At 48.4% G+C, this 18,362-nt stretch overlaps 2 protein-coding genes across 3 annotated transcripts in view; one reads left to right on the top strand and one right to left on the bottom strand.

Annotated features, from left to right (window-relative positions):
* CTXN1 (cortexin 1) overlaps window positions 1-10,636 on the top strand; it is an 89,798-nt gene extending 79,162 nt beyond the window's left edge. For both annotated transcript variants that reach the window (XR_014880125.1, XR_014880124.1), the window contains exon 6: window positions 10,324-10,636. The gene's annotated coding sequence lies outside the window, so the exon portion shown is untranslated. The remainder of the gene's footprint in view (window positions 1-10,323) is intronic.
* Window positions 1-18,362, bottom strand: part of LOC100538712 (fibrillin-2) — a 127,750-nt gene that overhangs the window by 18,010 nt on the left and 91,378 nt on the right. Inside the window, exons 16-38 of the mRNA XM_010724750.4 lie at window positions 17,941-18,216; window positions 17,478-17,531; window positions 15,894-16,019; window positions 14,870-14,995; window positions 13,959-14,078; window positions 13,076-13,213; window positions 12,946-12,996; window positions 12,339-12,464; window positions 11,417-11,644; window positions 11,144-11,269; window positions 10,633-10,761; window positions 6,734-6,859; window positions 5,689-5,814; window positions 5,226-5,348; window positions 4,814-4,939; window positions 4,545-4,670; window positions 3,982-4,104; window positions 3,155-3,277; window positions 2,667-2,792; window positions 1,950-2,072; window positions 1,118-1,240; window positions 698-859; window positions 125-193 (exon numbers count right to left, since the gene is read on the bottom strand). Of these exons, the coding sequence (XP_010723052.2) occupies window positions 125-193; window positions 698-859; window positions 1,118-1,240; window positions 1,950-2,072; window positions 2,667-2,792; window positions 3,155-3,277; window positions 3,982-4,104; window positions 4,545-4,670; window positions 4,814-4,939; window positions 5,226-5,348; window positions 5,689-5,814; window positions 6,734-6,859; window positions 10,633-10,761; window positions 11,144-11,269; window positions 11,417-11,644; window positions 12,339-12,464; window positions 12,946-12,996; window positions 13,076-13,213; window positions 13,959-14,078; window positions 14,870-14,995; window positions 15,894-16,019; window positions 17,478-17,531; window positions 17,941-18,216 (2,976 nt within the window). The remainder of the gene's footprint in view (window positions 1-124; window positions 194-697; window positions 860-1,117; window positions 1,241-1,949; window positions 2,073-2,666; window positions 2,793-3,154; window positions 3,278-3,981; window positions 4,105-4,544; window positions 4,671-4,813; window positions 4,940-5,225; window positions 5,349-5,688; window positions 5,815-6,733; window positions 6,860-10,632; window positions 10,762-11,143; window positions 11,270-11,416; window positions 11,645-12,338; window positions 12,465-12,945; window positions 12,997-13,075; window positions 13,214-13,958; window positions 14,079-14,869; window positions 14,996-15,893; window positions 16,020-17,477; window positions 17,532-17,940; window positions 18,217-18,362) is intronic.

Here is an 18,362-nt window from a genome sequence, read left to right as displayed (position 1 = left end):
TAAGCATCTCTGCCAGGTGTCTGGAGAATGCTTGAGGAGAACACACGCTGTTTATCACTCAGTGGTTGGAGCTCAGTGGGCCCAGCAGTGCAGCAAATAGTAGGAAGGCTCTGGGCAGGCTTACCTTCCAGGATGACAGTGATGGGGTTGGGCCGGAAACCTTCTCCTCCAGGGCACAGGGTTTTGTACTCAGCTGTAGGAAAAGTCAGTCAGGAGATCCTGAGCCAAGTGAGCTCATATGAAAGAGGGCAAGGAGGGAAAAACAGGAGAATTCCAGGAAAAATGGGCCATGAAGGTGGTGACAGTGGTCCAGGGTGAGAGGCCTGACTCTCATCACACCCCAAGCTAGCTTAACTCTCTCCCTCTACCAGCCCACTCCTGAAGGGAGTTATTTCACATCCACTTCCCTGCCCCAGCGTATGGTGATGAGGAACAAAGGACACCAACATGGACTTCCCATATACAACTTGCTGGTTTTCCCCATCCCACCTTCTCTCAGCCCTGGTCCACCTATGCAGCCTTGAACAGCAGAGTAAGCCTCTCCTCCCTCAGCTTCCTTTGCTTTATTGTGATGATCACAAATACCAGACCTGAGGCCCCTGAGAAACCATAAGGACACAGCCCCTTCTTGTCTCTTCCCTCCTATGCTGCCCATTCAGTCCATGCCCAGTTTCATCCCAGATGCCTTCCCACTCACTCGTGTTGGCTGGAGGACAAAGCTCGCAGGGGTTGCCCCATGCACGACCCAGTGAGCAGCAGCAGGATGCCCGAGTGACACCAACTCCGATTTCTGCACTGCAGGAGATCCCCCCATCTCCACGATCCTGGGTGTCCAGGAAGCAGTTCCCAACACGGGTATCTGCAGAAAGAAAGCACTGTGTGAGCAAGCCTGTCCAGCAAAGAATTGTATGCATGGGAGAAATAACATCTCTCCAATCAGGAGAGTACCCATACTGGTGAAACAAGCTGGGCCAGGCTTAACAGGAGGAAGATACTCTTCTTTTGCTGCAGTTAAGTCTGTCTCTGGTAGTGGCCAGCTCTGACCACGAGGGACTGTGGTCAGAAGAAGGACCAACAAGCTCTTGGTTGGAAGGTGTGCTTACAGATCTGCACTCACCCACACAGCCCACACCAGTGGGGTTCAACTCAAAGTCTTGTGGACAGTTGCACAGGTAGCTGCCAGGAGTGTTGACACACAGGCCGTTGATACAGTTCACGGGGTCTGCACATTCATTGATGTCTGAAAAGATGGAAGGATGATAAAGACTGAAAGGAATGATGAAGACTGCCACAGAAACAACAGTCCCGACCCTAAGTTCTGTGTGCTGTGTACAGGCTGTGTTCCCACAGCCACGACATTTGCAAGGCTCTCAGAATATGCTTACAGAATAGCTCAGTTGGAAGGGACCTACAAAGATCATCAAGTCCATCTGCCTGACCACTTCAGGGCTAACAAAAGTCAAAGCAAATTAAAGAAGGCATTGTCTCAATGCCTCTTGATCACTGAACAGGCATGGGGCACAACTGCTTCTCTAGGAAGACCGTTTCAGTGTTTGACCACCTCCATGGTAAAGAAGTCTTTCCTAATGTCCTGTCTGAAACTCCCCTGGTGCAGCTTTGCACCATTCCCACTTATCCTGCCATCAGTTACCACAGAGAGGAGATCAGAATCTTGCTCTCTGCTTCCCCTCCTCAGGAAGTTGTAGAGAGCAGTGAGGTCACCTCTTAACCTCCTCTTCTCTAACCTAAAAGACTTGAATGTCCTTAGCCTCTCCTCATAGGATATGTCTTGCAGCCCTTTTACCAGCTTTGATGCCCTTCTCTGGATGCTTTTAAGTATCTTAATGTCCTTTTTATACTTTGCAGCCCAGAACTGCAAACAATATTCAAGGGGAGGCTGTACCATGGTGTGTTGAGCCTCGTCCCATGCACCCACAGAAGTCCTATACCTGTGCAGTTGCCTCCACTTCTGTCCAGTTCGTAGCCATCATCACAGGCACAACGGAACATGCCAGGCAGGTTCTGACAGGTTCCAAAGACACAGATATTCTGGAAGGTGCATTCATCAATGTCTGCAAAAGAAGGAGAGCCAGGTACTCAGGATCTAGCAAGGTAAGGGACAGAAAAGGCTTCTCCTGCTCCCATTGAAAAGCATTCACAACCCAGCCACCGATGTGGTAACCCACCTCCTCATGACTGTTCTAGTGTCAAAGGATATCACCTCCTGAGTGAGCAGGACCAGGCATGCTGTACATATGCCTTTTCCCCTAACTCTCATTTATTTGATTGCTCATATCTTGCATGGATCCTTGGCTTAGATCAGCTCTCTGCAGGCTGGGGACCAAATCCTCTAAGTGGAAGAGCTGAGAGTTCTGCAGTTTTGGTCTCATATGGACCTGATGGCCTGAGGAGCAGCAGTTTGGTGTCAGAGCAGAGCCTGCAGTTTTGTATGGCCAACAAGGATCTGCTCATTGGCAGTGTGGTACCCAGCACTGATTGACTGGTTTCTGACCATCTGCAATAACACAGGAGCCTTGCACCACCAAATGATGGTGAGTTTTGCTTAGTAGTGGATCTGGTGGCTATGGTGCATTTGCAAGAGAGAGATCAAGGCCACAAAGGACCCTGCAGCTCTCGAAGCAGCAAACAAAACTCTGGTTACTTACCCTGGCAGGCCTTGCTGTCTTCTGTGGGATTGAAGCCCATCTCACACTCGCAGCGGTAACCCCCAGGTGCATTGAGACACTGCCCATTCTCACACAGGTTCACATTGTCTGCACACTCATCCACATCTGGAGAGATGCAGGTGTGAGATTGAATGGCATTAACCAAGAGACAGCAATTTCCTCCACTTTGCCCAAGACATTCCCACAAGCTTGTTCCCTCCCCTCTGCTAGAAGGCTGCAAAGAAAAGGCACTGCAATATTTCTAATTGTCTCGAACCTCTCTGAACACCTGCTGAGAAGAAGGTGGATCTCTCCCCAATGTACCTCAACAGGTTATTCTGCAGGGCAGGATGCTTTTAGGAGATATCTGGTTTGGGGAACTGTCCACAGGCAGCCAGATGCCAAGAGAGGTTGGTAGTTAAGATGAGATGAGACAAGGAAGACAGTTAAGTCACATTCCTGCTGCTAAGTGGGTCTGTGGGCCTCACCTGAACAAGAGAAGCCATCTCCATTGAAGCCTTCTCGGCAGGCACAGCGGTAGGAGCCCGGTGTGTTGATGCAGTTGGCGTTCAGGTTGCACTTGTGCTCTTCTGTTGCACACTCGTCCAAGTCTGGGCAGGGAGAAGCACCCCCTCAGTATTTTGCCTCTGGCCTTTCCTCTAGGCATGGAGAGCTAGTGTAGGGACTCCAGGGATGTGCTCCAGGTGGACACAGAATGGCCCAGGAGACTGCAGCCTCCAGGCACTTGGAGCACCTGTGAGTCTCCATGGCCATTACACACTCCCCTGGCAGTGCCAACAAAGTCTGGCAGTGAGAAACACTCATGCACACATATCCATATCCCTCATGCATCCGCAGTTCAGGCACACATACCATGCATGTATCCGTGCATCCTTTTATACACACCATACACTTGGATCCAATAAATCCCTGCACTCATGTATAAGTACCATACACACAGCACAACCCCACATACCTCCCACACCCACATATCCCTGCACATTCTACACCACACACCAACATACCACCATACAGCCATGGTGCCAGTCTGACACTCAACACATACCTCACCATCACCCACACACTCCACATCCCGCAAATACATGCCCTCACTCCCACATTAATTGCCATGTCCTTCCCAGATATAGTTGCAGGGACTGACAGTGGAACACCTGCAGACACTCTCCATCCCACACCTACAAAAATCCACATCTAGAGAAGTTCAAGAACATTGTAAGCACAAATGCCAACACAGCCCAAGCCTCAGAGGTACCCACAGAGCACACCAACATCCTCTTCAAGGTTGAGAACTCACCATTACACTTCAGCCCATCTCCAAGCCAGCCTGTGCGACACTTGCACTTGAAGCTCCCAGGCACATTGATGCAGGAGGCATGCATGTCACAGTTGTGGGCCCCAATCTCACATTCATCAATGTCTGCAGAAAGGAAGGACATTAGAGTATGACAATGCTCAGTTTCCCAAACACACAATGAGGGAGCCAGGTGACATCCTGCTAACTGCTCAAGACACTGATGGCTCCTGGGAGCCTGCACCCCAGGGAATGAGAACAAGGTGATTTGGGCCTAGGGTCATATCCTTGAGCTGAAGAGCTGATCTATACTCCCCACTGCAATATAAAGATAAAAGGAATGGCAGGTCCCTGATTCAGATATAGACCAGGAAGGTGTCACCCTGTCTGAAATCTTCCCTACTGCCAATGTCTGCCTGCCCAGCAGGGGCTCCCAGCACCCAGTACATCCCTAGGTGCCCACAGTATCCCCAACAGAGGGAAGATGTTCCCTCCATGGCAGCTGTTACTGGTGTTTGTGAGTGTTCCTACCAGCACTCCTGGCTCCAGGTCTGGCGTGCTCTCACCTGTGCAGCCTGTGGTTCCCTTCTTGACAAAGTAGCCCAACTGGCAGTGACAGATGAAGGAGCCCTTTGTGTTTTCACACTCGCCGTGCAGGCAGATGTTAGGGTTAAGATCACATTCATTCACATCTGCAGAAGAAGAAGGATTTACTTTGAGCATCACAATAACCATATTCTGACCCTCGGGCAAGCTTCTGCTGCTATCCTCTCTCTCCAACAGCAGCCTACAGATCCAGTGCTGGCACATGCCCAGGGCACAGCCTTGTCCTCACCAATGCAAGTTTTCATGTCCAGGGATGCCATGAAGCCATCAAAGCAGAGGCAGCGATATTCCCCAGGGATGTTTGTGCACTGCCCACCATCACAGATGTCTGGATTATCCTCACATTCATCAATATCTAGAAAGAAGGAGACTGTTGCTGAAGTATAGATGTTGGAGTGTGGGAAAGTATACTGTGGGAACAGCAGGGGCAGGAGGGAGTCACAGGTGGGGCTGTGTACCAAGTCATGTAGTTACACGACTGTGGGTCCCAAAGTGAGGTGCAAAGCAAAGAGTAGCACAGAGAAATCACCTCTCTGGAAGTGACCCAAAAATGAGAACCTTTCATCCTGAATCCAGTGCTATGGGCAATGGACACAGAGAACCCCAGGTCAGGATCTATGAGAGCCAGGCTTAGTGCTCACCTGCACATGATCTCTTGTCTGGCATCAGTGCATAGCCTTCACTGCAGCTACACTCATAGCTGCCCTCCGAGTTGGAGCAGTGTGTGTCACAGCCACCATTGGTTATGGTGCACTCGTCAATATCTGGGAGAGAAAGGAGAGGTCAGACTCTGCTTGAGTCATCATCTGGACTACGTGCATTGCAGCAGAGCTGCTCAGACACAGTGCCAGTATGGGAAGAGAGAAAGTGGGAGAGATGCCTTTGTTGTGGGTTTACTGAAGAGCTTCCCCATGACAAATGAAAGCATCACTGTCAACTCACAATAGTTGATTAGAACCCTTTGTCAAGAGCATTGGTCTGGCAGCAGCTCAAGCAAAAAGTTCACTCCTCATCTGGAGCTAACTGACACTCAGGCACCCCATTGAGCATCACAGAAGGTATGAGGCCAGGAGCTCTGAGGTCTTGGCACAGCGGAGCACTCACCAACACAGCCCTGTCTATCTGGCGTGGCCTGGAAGCCCGAATCACACGCACACTGGTAGGTCCCAATGACGTTGACGCAGCGTCCATTGCGACACAAGTTGTCACTGAGGGAGCATTCATTGATATCTGTGGTGGAAAGAACATTTTGAGCAGCCAGCCATCCTGATACCACGTTGAGCATCATTTGGCACCCAGCTCTGGGTACACCTAACTACTGCTTCCAAACTTGATCTGTCCTTGCTTTCTGACCTGAAACACTCCCGCATACTTTCTGTCCTGAGAAAGCAGGCTGATCCCCAAGTCAGGATTGTGGATCCTAGGCTCAGCTCTGGGCTGGTATCATTTCACTCTTTCATTTTTTCATCCTTTCTGAGCCACCAAATCCTCACAATTCACTGTCTTCTCCCATCACTACTTAGTATTGTTTATGATTCCCCAAAACCTGAACCACAGACTCCTTCCTGGTCATGCTAGAACCCAGCCTCAGTTCAGACTGTCCTGGGCAAGTTCCTTTTGCTCAAATGTCTTTTGCACAGCTTACCAGTTATGGCCATGCAAACAACCTAAAGAGAACTAAAACTGAATTGCGTGTTTAACACATAACAGCCCCTGACACCTTGTCACGCTGGGTCTACATTTCAGAGATTACAAGGGACTAGGAACCATTCTTGCTTGAGGTGCAACCTGCTTGGGAGGTGAAGAGTTAGGGTGTATAGATCTGTGTGAGTAGAGGTCATGGGGCTCCAGGTCTAGGGAACAATATTTCATTTACTGGTAAAGACAGAGATACAGCAGTTAGAAGGAAACTCAGATTTTCCATTGCCTTAGCATCACTCTATTGCTCAGTCTTCAGTGAACAGCAGTTAGAATAAGACATCCTAAACATAATGAATTCCTGGGAGTAACCTCAGCCCTTCCTGGTGGAATGTATTCTACTCATACGAGGGATTGGAAGGACATTCCCAGGCCAAGCATGACACTCAGTTCTCCCCACATCATTATCCTGACAAAACTCTGGTCGTATCATAGCTTTCCATCATCTTACCTATGCAAGTGTTCCCTTCTGAAGTCAGCTCGTGTCCAGGGGGGCAGATGCATTCAAAGCTGCCATCTGTGTTCATGCAGATCCCACCTCGGCACAGCAGTGGGTCTCGCTCACACTCATTGATATCTGCAGAGGGTGACATGAAAAGTGGCTGACAGATCCCTTCAGCTGGGCTTTTCAGATGATAGGGTGATGCTGGTGCCATGCACCACAGCTTCACCGCAAGAGATAGATCATAAAGCAGTGGCACATCTCCAAATTAACAGGACTTGGGTGAGTGCAGTGAACTTATGGTTGCACTTAGGGTAATAGCAATTCTTGCATTGAGCTCAGCAAAATGTAAAGTGTGACATTAGGAGGAAATAAGATATTAACTTTGTGCACATTAGCAAGTAAGGACTGGATGGAGAGCTCCTAGTTCCCATCCCACCACTCTTAGTCGATTTCCAAAAGTCCTGTCAGTGTAGTGAGAGATCTCTGGAAAATGCATCATTGACAGAAGATCAACAGACAGACTTCATTGGCAACAGCCTTTAAGACAGCCCCAGTATCACACACGTGATCAGGAAACAGATGCCTGTACACATCTGAGAAAATTACACATGTACAAATTCCTTAAACAGCTGAAACTGCTGTGATGTGATCCAGCCAAACTAAGACAAAACCTGGCTGCTGGCACTAAGAAAGAAAAAAAATACAAAATAATTATAAATGCATTAAGGAAGGAAAAAGTAAAAAACAACAAACAAATGAACAGAAAACATGCAAACAAACAAAGACCACAAAGAGAACCAATGGGATGGTGCACTGGTGGTAGCTGGAAACTAAAAACATGGGAAAAGGAAGGAAGGGAAGGGAAGGGAAGGGAAGGGAAGGGAAGGGAAGGGAAGGGAAGGGAAGGAAGGGAAGGGAAGGGAAGGGAAGGGAAGGGAAGGGAAGGGAAGGGAAGGGAAGGGAAGGGAAGGGAAGGGAAGGGAAGGGAAGGGAAGGGAAGGGAAGGGAAGGGAAGGGAAGGGAAGGGAAAGGAAGGGAAGGGGGAAGGGAAGGAAGGGAGGGAAGGGGAGGGAAGGGGAGGGGAGGGAAGGGAGGGAAGGGGAGGGGGAGGGAGGGGAAGGGGAGGGAAGGGAAGGGAAGGGGAGGGGAGGGGAGGGAGGGGGAGAGGGAGGGAGGAGGGAGGAGGAGGGGGAGCGAGGTAGGGAGGGAGAGAGGGGAGGAGGGGAGGGGAGGGAGAGAGAAAGTGAAAAGAAAGGAACACAATACCTTTGTATAATAACATCAGAAATCTCATTACTGAAAGTTAGAATGTCATCAGTGGGGACTGTGACCCACTCAGTAGCTCAGAAAAGTGGGAGAAAGGTGATCAGCCTGAGATGCTGCAATCCAGGCTATAAATTGTATGGAAAATACAGAGATCCATTCCAATAGCAGAGCAGTGAGACATATTAAAGAACCCAGGGAACTAAATAAGAAGCATAAATACATTGTATTGGATCATGCCACAAATTGATATGGTTTGAAATTCCATGCCAAAGCAGAAAAAGCATAATATTAAGACTAAGTTATCCAAACAAGTTAGTCTAGATAGGCAGATGAAAGGAGGAACATGATATGCCAGGAGACAGAGGACAGCCACAGTCCGGCTGACTTGGTGGAGATAAACAGTCGTTGATGCAACTTATTAAGATAAAACTAAAAATTATTAAATTGGACATAGATAAGTGACGGAATACAAAGAAGCAATTGACAGATGGGAGGAAAGAAATTACTTGAGGATAAAGGATGATCAAAGGCACAAGTGAAGGGAAGTCTTGACAGTGATAACTGGAAACAGAGCGGGGTAAAAGAATGTTGCTGGTTTATCAGCAATTCTCATGAAGGACTTGGTATGTGCTACATGTGGGGGACTGGGCACTGAGGCGGTCAGTGCATTCCTCAAGGGATGAAGCTGCTATCAAACTGCTGCAGATTCCAATCTCAAGGAAAGGTGTAGAAACAACAGCAATTGATTATATATCACTGACAAGTGAGATCAGGTTAACAGTCCTTTTGGAAAGATTCAATGGAAAGCAACTGCAGAAAAATTGGATGAAACAGCAAGATTCAGAGCTGGAAGAAACCTAAGTAATCAAATGAGTGATCTGTTGCTGAGTAATGTATGGCACTTAGAAGACATCTCCATGTTCTGATGCTAATGAAGGCATTTGATTTAACGGCACATGATTCTAAGATGTGCAATGATAGAAGGAGGCAAAGCAGTGCTATAAAGATCAAAATTTGTCGAGTATGTATCATTTATGTCTATGGATAAATTTATATATAAGCATGGAGATGATAAATCTACTAATTTCAACAGTAATCTGATGTTAATATAGCTGACAGGAGCATTTATTAACTACATGTAAGTGGATTAAAATGAACAATGTAGCATTTGTGACAGCATTTAGGGCAGGTAAGTAACCCAGGTTAATCACAGGAGGACAATTGTGGTTGTACCACACAAGAAGATCTACAAGTTGAGAAACATTTTGCAATGGAATATGAAAACAAAAGAGTTGAACATACCATGTCACTCATGCCTGAGATGGGTGTATGTTTAGGAGTGTGGATATGTAAACGATCAGTGGCAACAATTAATAGTTGTGTAAGAAAAGGCTGAAAAGCAGTAGAAAGAGCTGAGTGGTCACACGGAGGGAAAAGCCAAACATGTATGAAAATTGGAGCTCAAAGCCGTTAAATTCAAGCTACTGGCCTGGCAGAGCTCCTCTGAGCATGAGCTAATCCTCAAGTGTAAGTGTGGTATCCTCACATGACAGGAATGAAAACACCAGGCACGGACTCTGCTCTTGGGTTAGTGACAATGGTTCCAGACAAGATCAGAAGGCAGCCGATCAAAAACCAGTTAGATAAGAGGCTCAAAAATGGATGCTTAGGCACGCAAGCTGGCTTTCTGGCTCCCTGCGTTCCCAGTATGGGCTCACCTCCATGCTTCCATAGCTGAGGGAATTGTGGCCAGGGCCACCATGGCAGGGCAGGACCAATGATGTCCCACTCAATGTCATGGCAAGAAGAGCCATGGATGTTCCCCTGGGCCACACATTATTCCCAGAGGCCTGGTTAGCCAATCTTCATCCCCAGCTCAGAAAGCACCATCAGCCCAGGTGCTGGACAAAAGTTCTGGCTTCCTGTTGAGAAGGTCCTGATAAATAGATGTCTCTGAGGGAAAGTCTCAGTTGTGTCCCCTGTTTCTGTCAACTTCACTGTAGTCTTCCTTGCTCTCAGGGGTACTACTGTTCCCTAGCAGGGTCAGCATTGGGACTATTGTTGATGGATTATCGACCCACAGAAGGTACAAGATCTGTCAGGAAGTAGAGGTTACATATTTGTATTTTTGCCTTCCTTTTTTGGAGGGGTCCGGGCCGCAAGCCAATGCTTGCTGGGGATGTGGCCTTTCCCTTTGCTTGCTCTAGCTCTTGGGAGATTGTGCTGCGTCACACAGACCCCTGACTTCACTTTGCATACGCTTTGCTGTCATCCCAGGAACATCTATGGTTCTCTCAGCTCTCACACACAGTTCTTTATCTCTGTCACAGGTGCTGCCCTTCAGTCCAGTTCTATCTTTGCAATCTAAGCAAGACAGAGAACTCAACTTGGCCAGTATCACTTCAGCACGGGGACTCCTGTGATACCTCTAGAAGGCAATGTACAGATTTGGCCTGATACCAAAGAACAGAGAGCTAATCAAACTTTTTATAGCATCTTTGTGGGCCTAGGTCTTGTTTTTTGTAATCAGCAGTGTCCAGGTACAGCCAGAAGAATGAGAAAGACAGCAGCTTGGCATGAGAATCCTTACCAGATCTGCTCCATTGAAAAACAGTAAGGGTGCTGTTATTAGCCCTTACCCATGCAGTTCTTCATCATCATGAAGCCGCTCTCATAGCCTTCGAAGCACTCACACTCAAAGCTGCCCGGCGTGTTGACACAGGTGCCATGGCCACACAGGTCTGGTGAGATGCGGCACTCGTCAATATCTGTGGGGAAGGAAGAGCAGGTAGTCATGGCAGTGCAGGCTGCAAGCACTGCTACAGCTGGCACTGGGCTGCTTGTCCTGCATGTTGAATTTTATGGCCCTGGGCTGGCAGGTCCACTCAGGCAGACCAAAGATGTCTGCTCCCTGCAGAGAGAGATAGCAGTGAAGAATTCTCTGGTGCAGAACCGATCCTTCCTCCCACAAGATGGAGGAGCCTTCTAACTGTGACCCTGCCCTTGGCTTCTCTGCACATTCACACAACAATTACCATGAATCCTCTGGTTGTGATACAGCGTGGGTACCACCACGCTGAGCATCCCACAAGGCAGTCATGGCAGCGAGATGGACAAGAGTGGTTCAGAGGGTGGTTGCTTTTCCCTTACCTGTGCAGTTCCTTTCTTCAGCATCCAGAGCAAAGCCATTGCCACAGATACATCTGAAGCTTCCAATAGTGTTTCGACAGGTCCCATGAGTGCACAGGCCAGAGAAGACTTTACATTCATTCACATCTGGGCATGAAGGTAAAAAGTAAGTGTTTCAGGGAGGGGATGCCTGCAATGAATTTAGGGTCCCAGAGCAGGGAGCAGCTTCCTTGAGCTGCAGTTGCGATGGGCTGAGGACAGCCTACAATTAGCAGCTCCTCTCTTCCTTCTTACCTTTGTAGAAGGGCCTGCCGGAAAGCACGTCCCCTCGGTTGGCAAAGCCAGGTCCTCTTGGGCAGATGGCCTTGTACTCATTAGAGCCAACCTTAGGACATTCTTCGCAATCGATGCCCCAGGCTGAGCCCACAGAACAGCAGCACATGTCGATCCGGTACTTGCCTGGCAGAGGCTCTGTGCACTCATCTTCATCCCACTTCATGTAGCACTGTTCCACACGCACATCTGGTGAGAGAGCAGAGCTGAGTCCTTTCCTGCAGCACCTGATCTTTGGGAAGGTCAGAGATACCATTTTCTGGAACAACGGCTCTGTGGCACAGTTAACATTGTCCTCTGACTGGGGCTGGAATGCATCTTTCATACAATACCCAGATATTTTGATACGGCCACCTTTGTTGGTATGCTAATAAAGATTATTAGAATGGATGTTGCTGGTCTGTGACTGGTGGTACTGGGGCACAGAATGGATTCTTTATGGGGAGCTAGTAATGCAGACGGCCAATGGAGGGCCCGGGGTTGTCATAGTGTGCCAAGAAAGCAGGCAGAAGTTTCTATAAGGCTTCAGGGCAGGGTCATTAACTAATACTATTACATCATCTATTTAAAGTCTAATCACTGTAATTGCCAACCATGATCAGAAGCAGTGGACCCTTGAAAATGCAGCACACAGAACTGGTAACCCATTAAGTCTACCTAATAACAGTGATTGCACTATTGGCTGCACATGGGGGCATGAAGCAGTGGCAAACTTGCTTTGATGGGGTTGCTTGGTTTGGCAGCTTCTAATGAGTATTTTGTGCTTCAGACAGCAGCAGTATTGGGAACTGAGTGACAGCATGTGGTGGGATAGGGGATGGTTGGGGCTAAGTAGGGATGGTTGATGGGGATCAGGAGTCTGGATGAGATGAAGTGTTCTTACCTACACATGTCCTAGCAGTGCCATCAAGGGTCAGTCCTTCTGGACACTCACACCGAAAGGAGCCAGCTGTGTTCACACAGCGACCATTTGGGCAGACACCAGGAAAAACATCACACTCATTCACATCTGTTGGCAGCAAAGCAAAAGGCAGGCATGAGTGGCACGCAGTCACGACTAGCATGGCATAGAAGGACTCCTAGGGATCCAGAAAGACCCCAGAGCTGCCCAACTGGCAAAAATTGATGGCTTGTCACACTGAAGAACACCCTCCAGGCATAGCCACAGCCACACACAGAGATGTTTGCAAGGAGGCTGTATCACAGTATCAGAGATGAGCAGACAGAGGGTAGCACAGGTCCACAGCTGGCATAGTGCTGACAGAGAAGCACCAGGACTCACAGACGTCAGTACTGTGTCTGAACACACTGTTGTTACATACAGGCCATACTCCAGCTGCAGTGCTCAGGGCAGGTGCCAAAGCAAGAGATAACACAAAAATCACAGGGCATCGTCAGGCTGTGTCCAAACTCAAAGATGCATAAAAACAGCAAATAAACAATGACTATGTTCCCAATTAAAAAGTCTTCTGTGTCCTGCAGCACTTTACCTTCACAAGTAACCCCCTTCATCCTGGCATAACCCCGGGGACAGGCAGTATCTGCAAGAAAACAGGAAACAAGAGGATTGTTAGCAGAGAAATGGGCTGCAGCCTACCTTCCTGCCAAGCAGAACCTTACCAATCTCACAGCGCTCGCAGGGGCTTCCCCATGCTGCTCCCAGTGTAGCACAGCACTCTGATTTCAGTGTGGCCCCATTGATGTTCACTTCACATCGTCCATCCTGGATGTTCAGCCAGCATGTCCCTTTCATGCTGTCTGCAGGGGCAAAGGCAAAGCATGAGTGAAGAGCAGTCTTTGGCCAAGGTTCCCAGCTTCACAATAGTCAGCTTTCCACAAAAAGCAAGTAGGATAAACTGTTTTGAGTGTGTGACTATCACTTTTTGGCCTCACTTTATCTTTCAGGCTGTGGGGTGAAGGATTTTGTAGCATGGATCCAAACTTTGCTCTTCCCCAGACCTACCACTGTTGCAGAACAGCATATCTGTGCTCTCTGATACAGCTATTTCAACAGTTCTGTGTCCCTCCCTTTTCCTATTTCCAGCTTCTTTCTCTTTTGGGCCACTCTGCCTTGCTGTCCCAGGTCACCACACATCAGTGCTCTGCAAAGGGCTGACCATCTAGGAAGCAAGTACCAGCTCAACATCTTGATAACAAGGGATGTGCTTTATCCTGGCATGCCTTAATCTCAGCACACTACAAATCCATCTGGTGAGTAAGAACCCACCATCCTGATACTCTGTAGGGTCCCCTCAGACCCCATATCTGCTCTTTGTCTTGCTGCAGTGTATTTATGGAGCACTGGAGCATTGCTGGGAACTGCAGCTTTTCAGGCTTCCTGCACACATGACAGAGATGTTCATTGTTACCAAGCAAATAAATGCAAGGTGAGAAAAAGAAAGCCTCAATGGATCCCCATTCCTAAGCTAGGATTGCAAAGGGTGATGCAGGGCAGGGCCGGTACCAGTGTCCCAGATCTGCCTCCAGAAGGCCATATCCTTACCCACGCAAATGGTGCCACTGGAATCCAGCTTGCTGCCTGGGGAGCACTCACAAGCAAAGGAGCCAGCATTGTTCCTGCAGACACCGTTCACACAAGGGTTAGAGGTGCACTCATTGATATCTGCAGAAAGAAAGGGACTGTCACTGTGGTAAGTGCCGTGGGACCCAGACTTCTGGGCCAGGTACTTGGAGAGACGAGAGGCAAAGAACATAAAGAAGGGGGATTTTCACTGTACAGAGGATCACCAGCCCAGGCTATTCAAATTCTGCATGTACAACTCAAGTATGCATCATCTCAAGGAGAACAGGCATTGACAGCGCACACCACCACAGCGAGCTTCTTCAGGGTTGAGAGGATGGATGCATTGAGGTTAATGATGAAAACTATGGGGGAATGATGGACTCACTTGCTCAGGGCTGCTCCTGGCTGAGGTGGAGCAGTCATAGCACTGAGCATGGCCTTCATAAGCTATGTGAATCTACACAGCACTTGCCATTTGTCACAAACAATGAGGGTTTTGCCTAAACACATGGATAAAGTGCCACTGTTCTGGGGCTTTGTGGCTGGGAAACAAATCTCTCATACTCCAAGTTTCAATTAAACCCCCAAAACTTGTAATTTTGGTTAAGTTCCAGCTACAATTTGGGGAGCCTTGAGGAAATTGTTCTAGTTTTCAGTCACCACAAGGCCAGGATTTTTTGGTTTTGGATGTTCTCCATTTTGAATGAAGAGTGAGATCCCCCCCCCCTAAAAAAATAAAACATCCCAAAGCCTGGATCTGCTCCAGTTCAAACCACTGCGGTCAAAAGAGAACCAAAGCCACACTGAACCTTGAGCTCCTTTTAGGCAGGATCACAAGACACAGCTCATCCTTTACACAGATGCTCTCTGTTGCCTTAGGGTCACATTACCTTCACAGGTATCTGTCTCAGTCCTGAAGACAAAGCCCTTGGGGCAGGTGCAGGTGTAGCTGCCAGGTGTGTTGCGGCACAGCCCATTGTCACACAGCAAACGGTTGATGGTGCATTCATCAACATCTGTGGGCAGAGAGACAGGATTTCTGAGCTACAACACCAGTGTGCGCCTTCCTGCAGCGCTCTGGCAGTTTGAGAGGCAGAGAAATGCCCAGATAACACTGTACTGACATAAAGTATGTGAGCGAATACACACAGGTCTGTAGACAAAAACTGAAGGAAGATGAGACAAAACAATCATCTTCCACACACTGACTGCTTTCAGTGGTTTGCAACAACACTATGCAGTGAAATGCACCTCTTTAGGGACTTAGCTGAGTTGGGTGGTATTTCTAAGGTCCATCACACACAGCCTAGCATCTTTCCTACAGCTCACTCCCCTCGTCTCTCTTGGGGTCTGGTGCTTCCAGGCCTGACACCTGGATGTTATCACCAGGTGCTGGTGACAGTTTTGCTTCAAGGAGGAGGCTGAAATAGGTCACTTGGGAGGGCTCCTCCACCAGAACTCCTGTGATTTAGGTCACCTACCCCTCCCTTCTATCCAAGCTCCTTATCCAGTCAATGGAAGGTGGACAGCAGGTGATATGGTGTTCCTCAATCAGACTTGGGGTGGCCTAAATTGTGTTCCAGAGGGGCCTGCCCCTCCTCAGCAATCCTAGAGCAAGGTTTAGGAAGACAGTGAGGAGGAGATCCAGTTCCATCCTTAAAGCAATGCAATGTGAAAAGTGTGTTAGATCCCACACGCCCAACTTCTCATGTAGTTCCTTGTCCTTTTCCACTAGGACAAGGTAGGGATGTTGCAGGGCATCAGCTGCTGTACTGCCTCAAGATCCTGTGCAGCTGTGCTGTGAAGGTCTGTGACTGCCTCACAGCTTCATATGCTGCATCTGCACCTCCTCTCTCATAGCACTGAGCTGCTGCTTCCCTACACCACACCAAACCTGGGCTGCCCCAAACTCACCCACACAGTTCTTGCCGGTGGGGTCAGACTCGTAGCCCAGGTTGCAGATGCAGCGGTAGCTCCCCCGCAGGTTCTCACACATGCCATTGGGGCAGATATCAGGGTTGAGGGCACACTCATTGATGTCTGCATAGTGAAAGAGAACAAATTAGATGGATCATGGCCAACAATAGACACAGAAATCTTCCAAACTCTAGTTCCTCATTGTTTATTGATGCCAGTAGCCAGCTGAGTCACTCCTCTGCAGAAATCCCTCATTCCTAGCCTACCTACCCCTTGGTATAAACCAGTAGGTTTCCCAGGCAAAGAGATTCTACCAAGAAACAGTCTTCCAACAGAACAAAGCAAGTTTTGTTTGTATAGTAGAGTCCTCACTGTGCCATAGTCCCACATGGTAAGCCCAGACAACGCCAGGACTGCCCAGACACCAGACACTGCTGGTCTTAGTCTCCATGTAGTCAGAGTTCAGTTATATCCACAGGGAGCTGCAACTCTGGAGAGGTGTTGAATGTACATAATCCGGGCTGTGGGCAATTCTAGGCTGACCAGAGCATGTCTGACACTAGCATCCTGCATGGATCTTATCGTCAGCTGAGAACGATTATGGCCAAGAAACGGTGCCCTGGAAGGAAGCCCAAGAAGTTACCAGTGATTTGCCTCTGGTTCATTCCCATTTGGAAGGTTTTGAAAGGCTGTAGTTATCCAGCTGCTTTGCACTCTTCCTGCTAACCCAAGCACTGCCCAGGGCTGGCAGAACAGCCCCTTGGCAACACGTCTCATGCAGCACACATGCATTCTCAGCTCCCACTCCTTGGGAGACTGTGAACCCTCCTGTTCTGCAGCCTAGGAGATGGAGGGCATAGGAATGAAATGAGCAAGAAGATGTAACTGTCATGCTCTTTATTCCTACCAAAGCAAGGCATAAAGTCAAACTCTGTGTGCACACCCCCAGTAATGTAGTTCCCATAGGGTGCCAGAAATCAACCACTTGATTCAATACCCAGTCCTCAGGGATGTTTGATATGGTTTCAAACTGATGGAACAAGGGGAAATGGTTTCAAACTAAAAGAGGGGAAATTTAGATTGGATATAAGGAAGAAGTTTTTTACAATAAGGGTGGTGGGGCACTGGAACAGGTGCACCCTGATGGAGCTATAGTGTCCCTGTTCATTGCAGGGGAGTTGGACAAGACGAGGGTCCCTTTCAACTCAAAATGATTCTATGATACTATGTTTACTTAACATTAACTCATGGTGCTGTAGGGAGGAAAAAAGACAAAGAATAACCCTTTCCCCTTCTGCCTAAGCCCACATCTCACTTCTTACTACCACAGAGGTATGCTCTTGCATGCACTTACATTCACCCTGGCTATGCAACCTCCCCTGCACTTACTCACCAGCAGCTCTCACATACACATGCACAGTGTTTTAACTCTCCTTCACAGCGCTAAGTCTCTCATGACACAGATGAGAGCTCCCACAGTCACACAGATGAATGCACACTGAGCTAAAAACAGTTGAAAGAAAGACCTGAGAGTGACTTTAGATGTGTCTATTTAGAATACAGTATGTGGGATGCACGTACCTCTGCCATCAGCTGTTATTCCAATGCCACTGCTGCAGAGCGCCTGGAATTCAGCTACGTAGAAAGCACAGTAGAGTCATCAGCTTTTCTGGACAATTTAAGTACAGTTAAATTAATGCTGAGTAACATTGAATGTATAGTTTGCTTGTTACAGTATCATCTGTGGGCTTCCAAACAGTTTGTTTACACTTATGCAATACGTATTTTAGATCTGATACTCTTCTAGGAATGGTTAGGAATCCAGAACTGTGAGAATCCCTGCAATGAGATCAGTGTAAGGTTTGCTTGTTGATCCAACCTGAATGTGCTGACTGCAAAGTGTTGTCCCTTTCTCCCTGCCCATGTCTTTACCATACCACTGCCAGGTTCTCTAGGGCATCTCACTGACAACCCATCACAGACTCACAATGTCTCTGAGCACATTCCTGGCTTTTTGCAAACCCATATGGGAAAAGGAGCTTACCAGAGTTTTTGGCAGGGCAAGGCTGGCAGGGCTCTCCAAAGCCATGATCTGGGTTCGCACAGCAGCATTCAGACTTGGTGACTGCCCCTGGAAAGGGACGGGCACACGTGCCCTTTTTAATGCCTCCATAACATGTGCTGCGCATGTGGGTGTCCACACAGACCCGTCCATCCACCCCGATAGCCAGGCCTCCAAGGCATTCACATCGGAAGGAGCCCTCTGTGTTAATGCACCAGCCATTCATACAGATTCCTGGTGTCTCACATTCGTCAATGTCTGGAAAAAGAACCACAAAGTGGCTGTTAGCAAACCTTAGGCAGGAAGACACAGAAAGGGGCTCTGGTTTACTTTGCGTGGAGATCTGGGGCTTACAGGGGAGCCAGCAGGGCAGTTTGGAGCATCATGTACCCTACTGATGGTTT

This window comes from Meleagris gallopavo, chromosome 30 (genome assembly GCF_905368555.1).
Source record: "Meleagris gallopavo chromosome 30, MGAL_WU_HG_1.1, whole genome shotgun sequence".
Lineage (NCBI taxonomy): Eukaryota > Metazoa > Chordata > Aves > Galliformes > Phasianidae > Meleagris > Meleagris gallopavo.
This window is presented reverse-complemented; position numbering and strand designations above follow the sequence as displayed.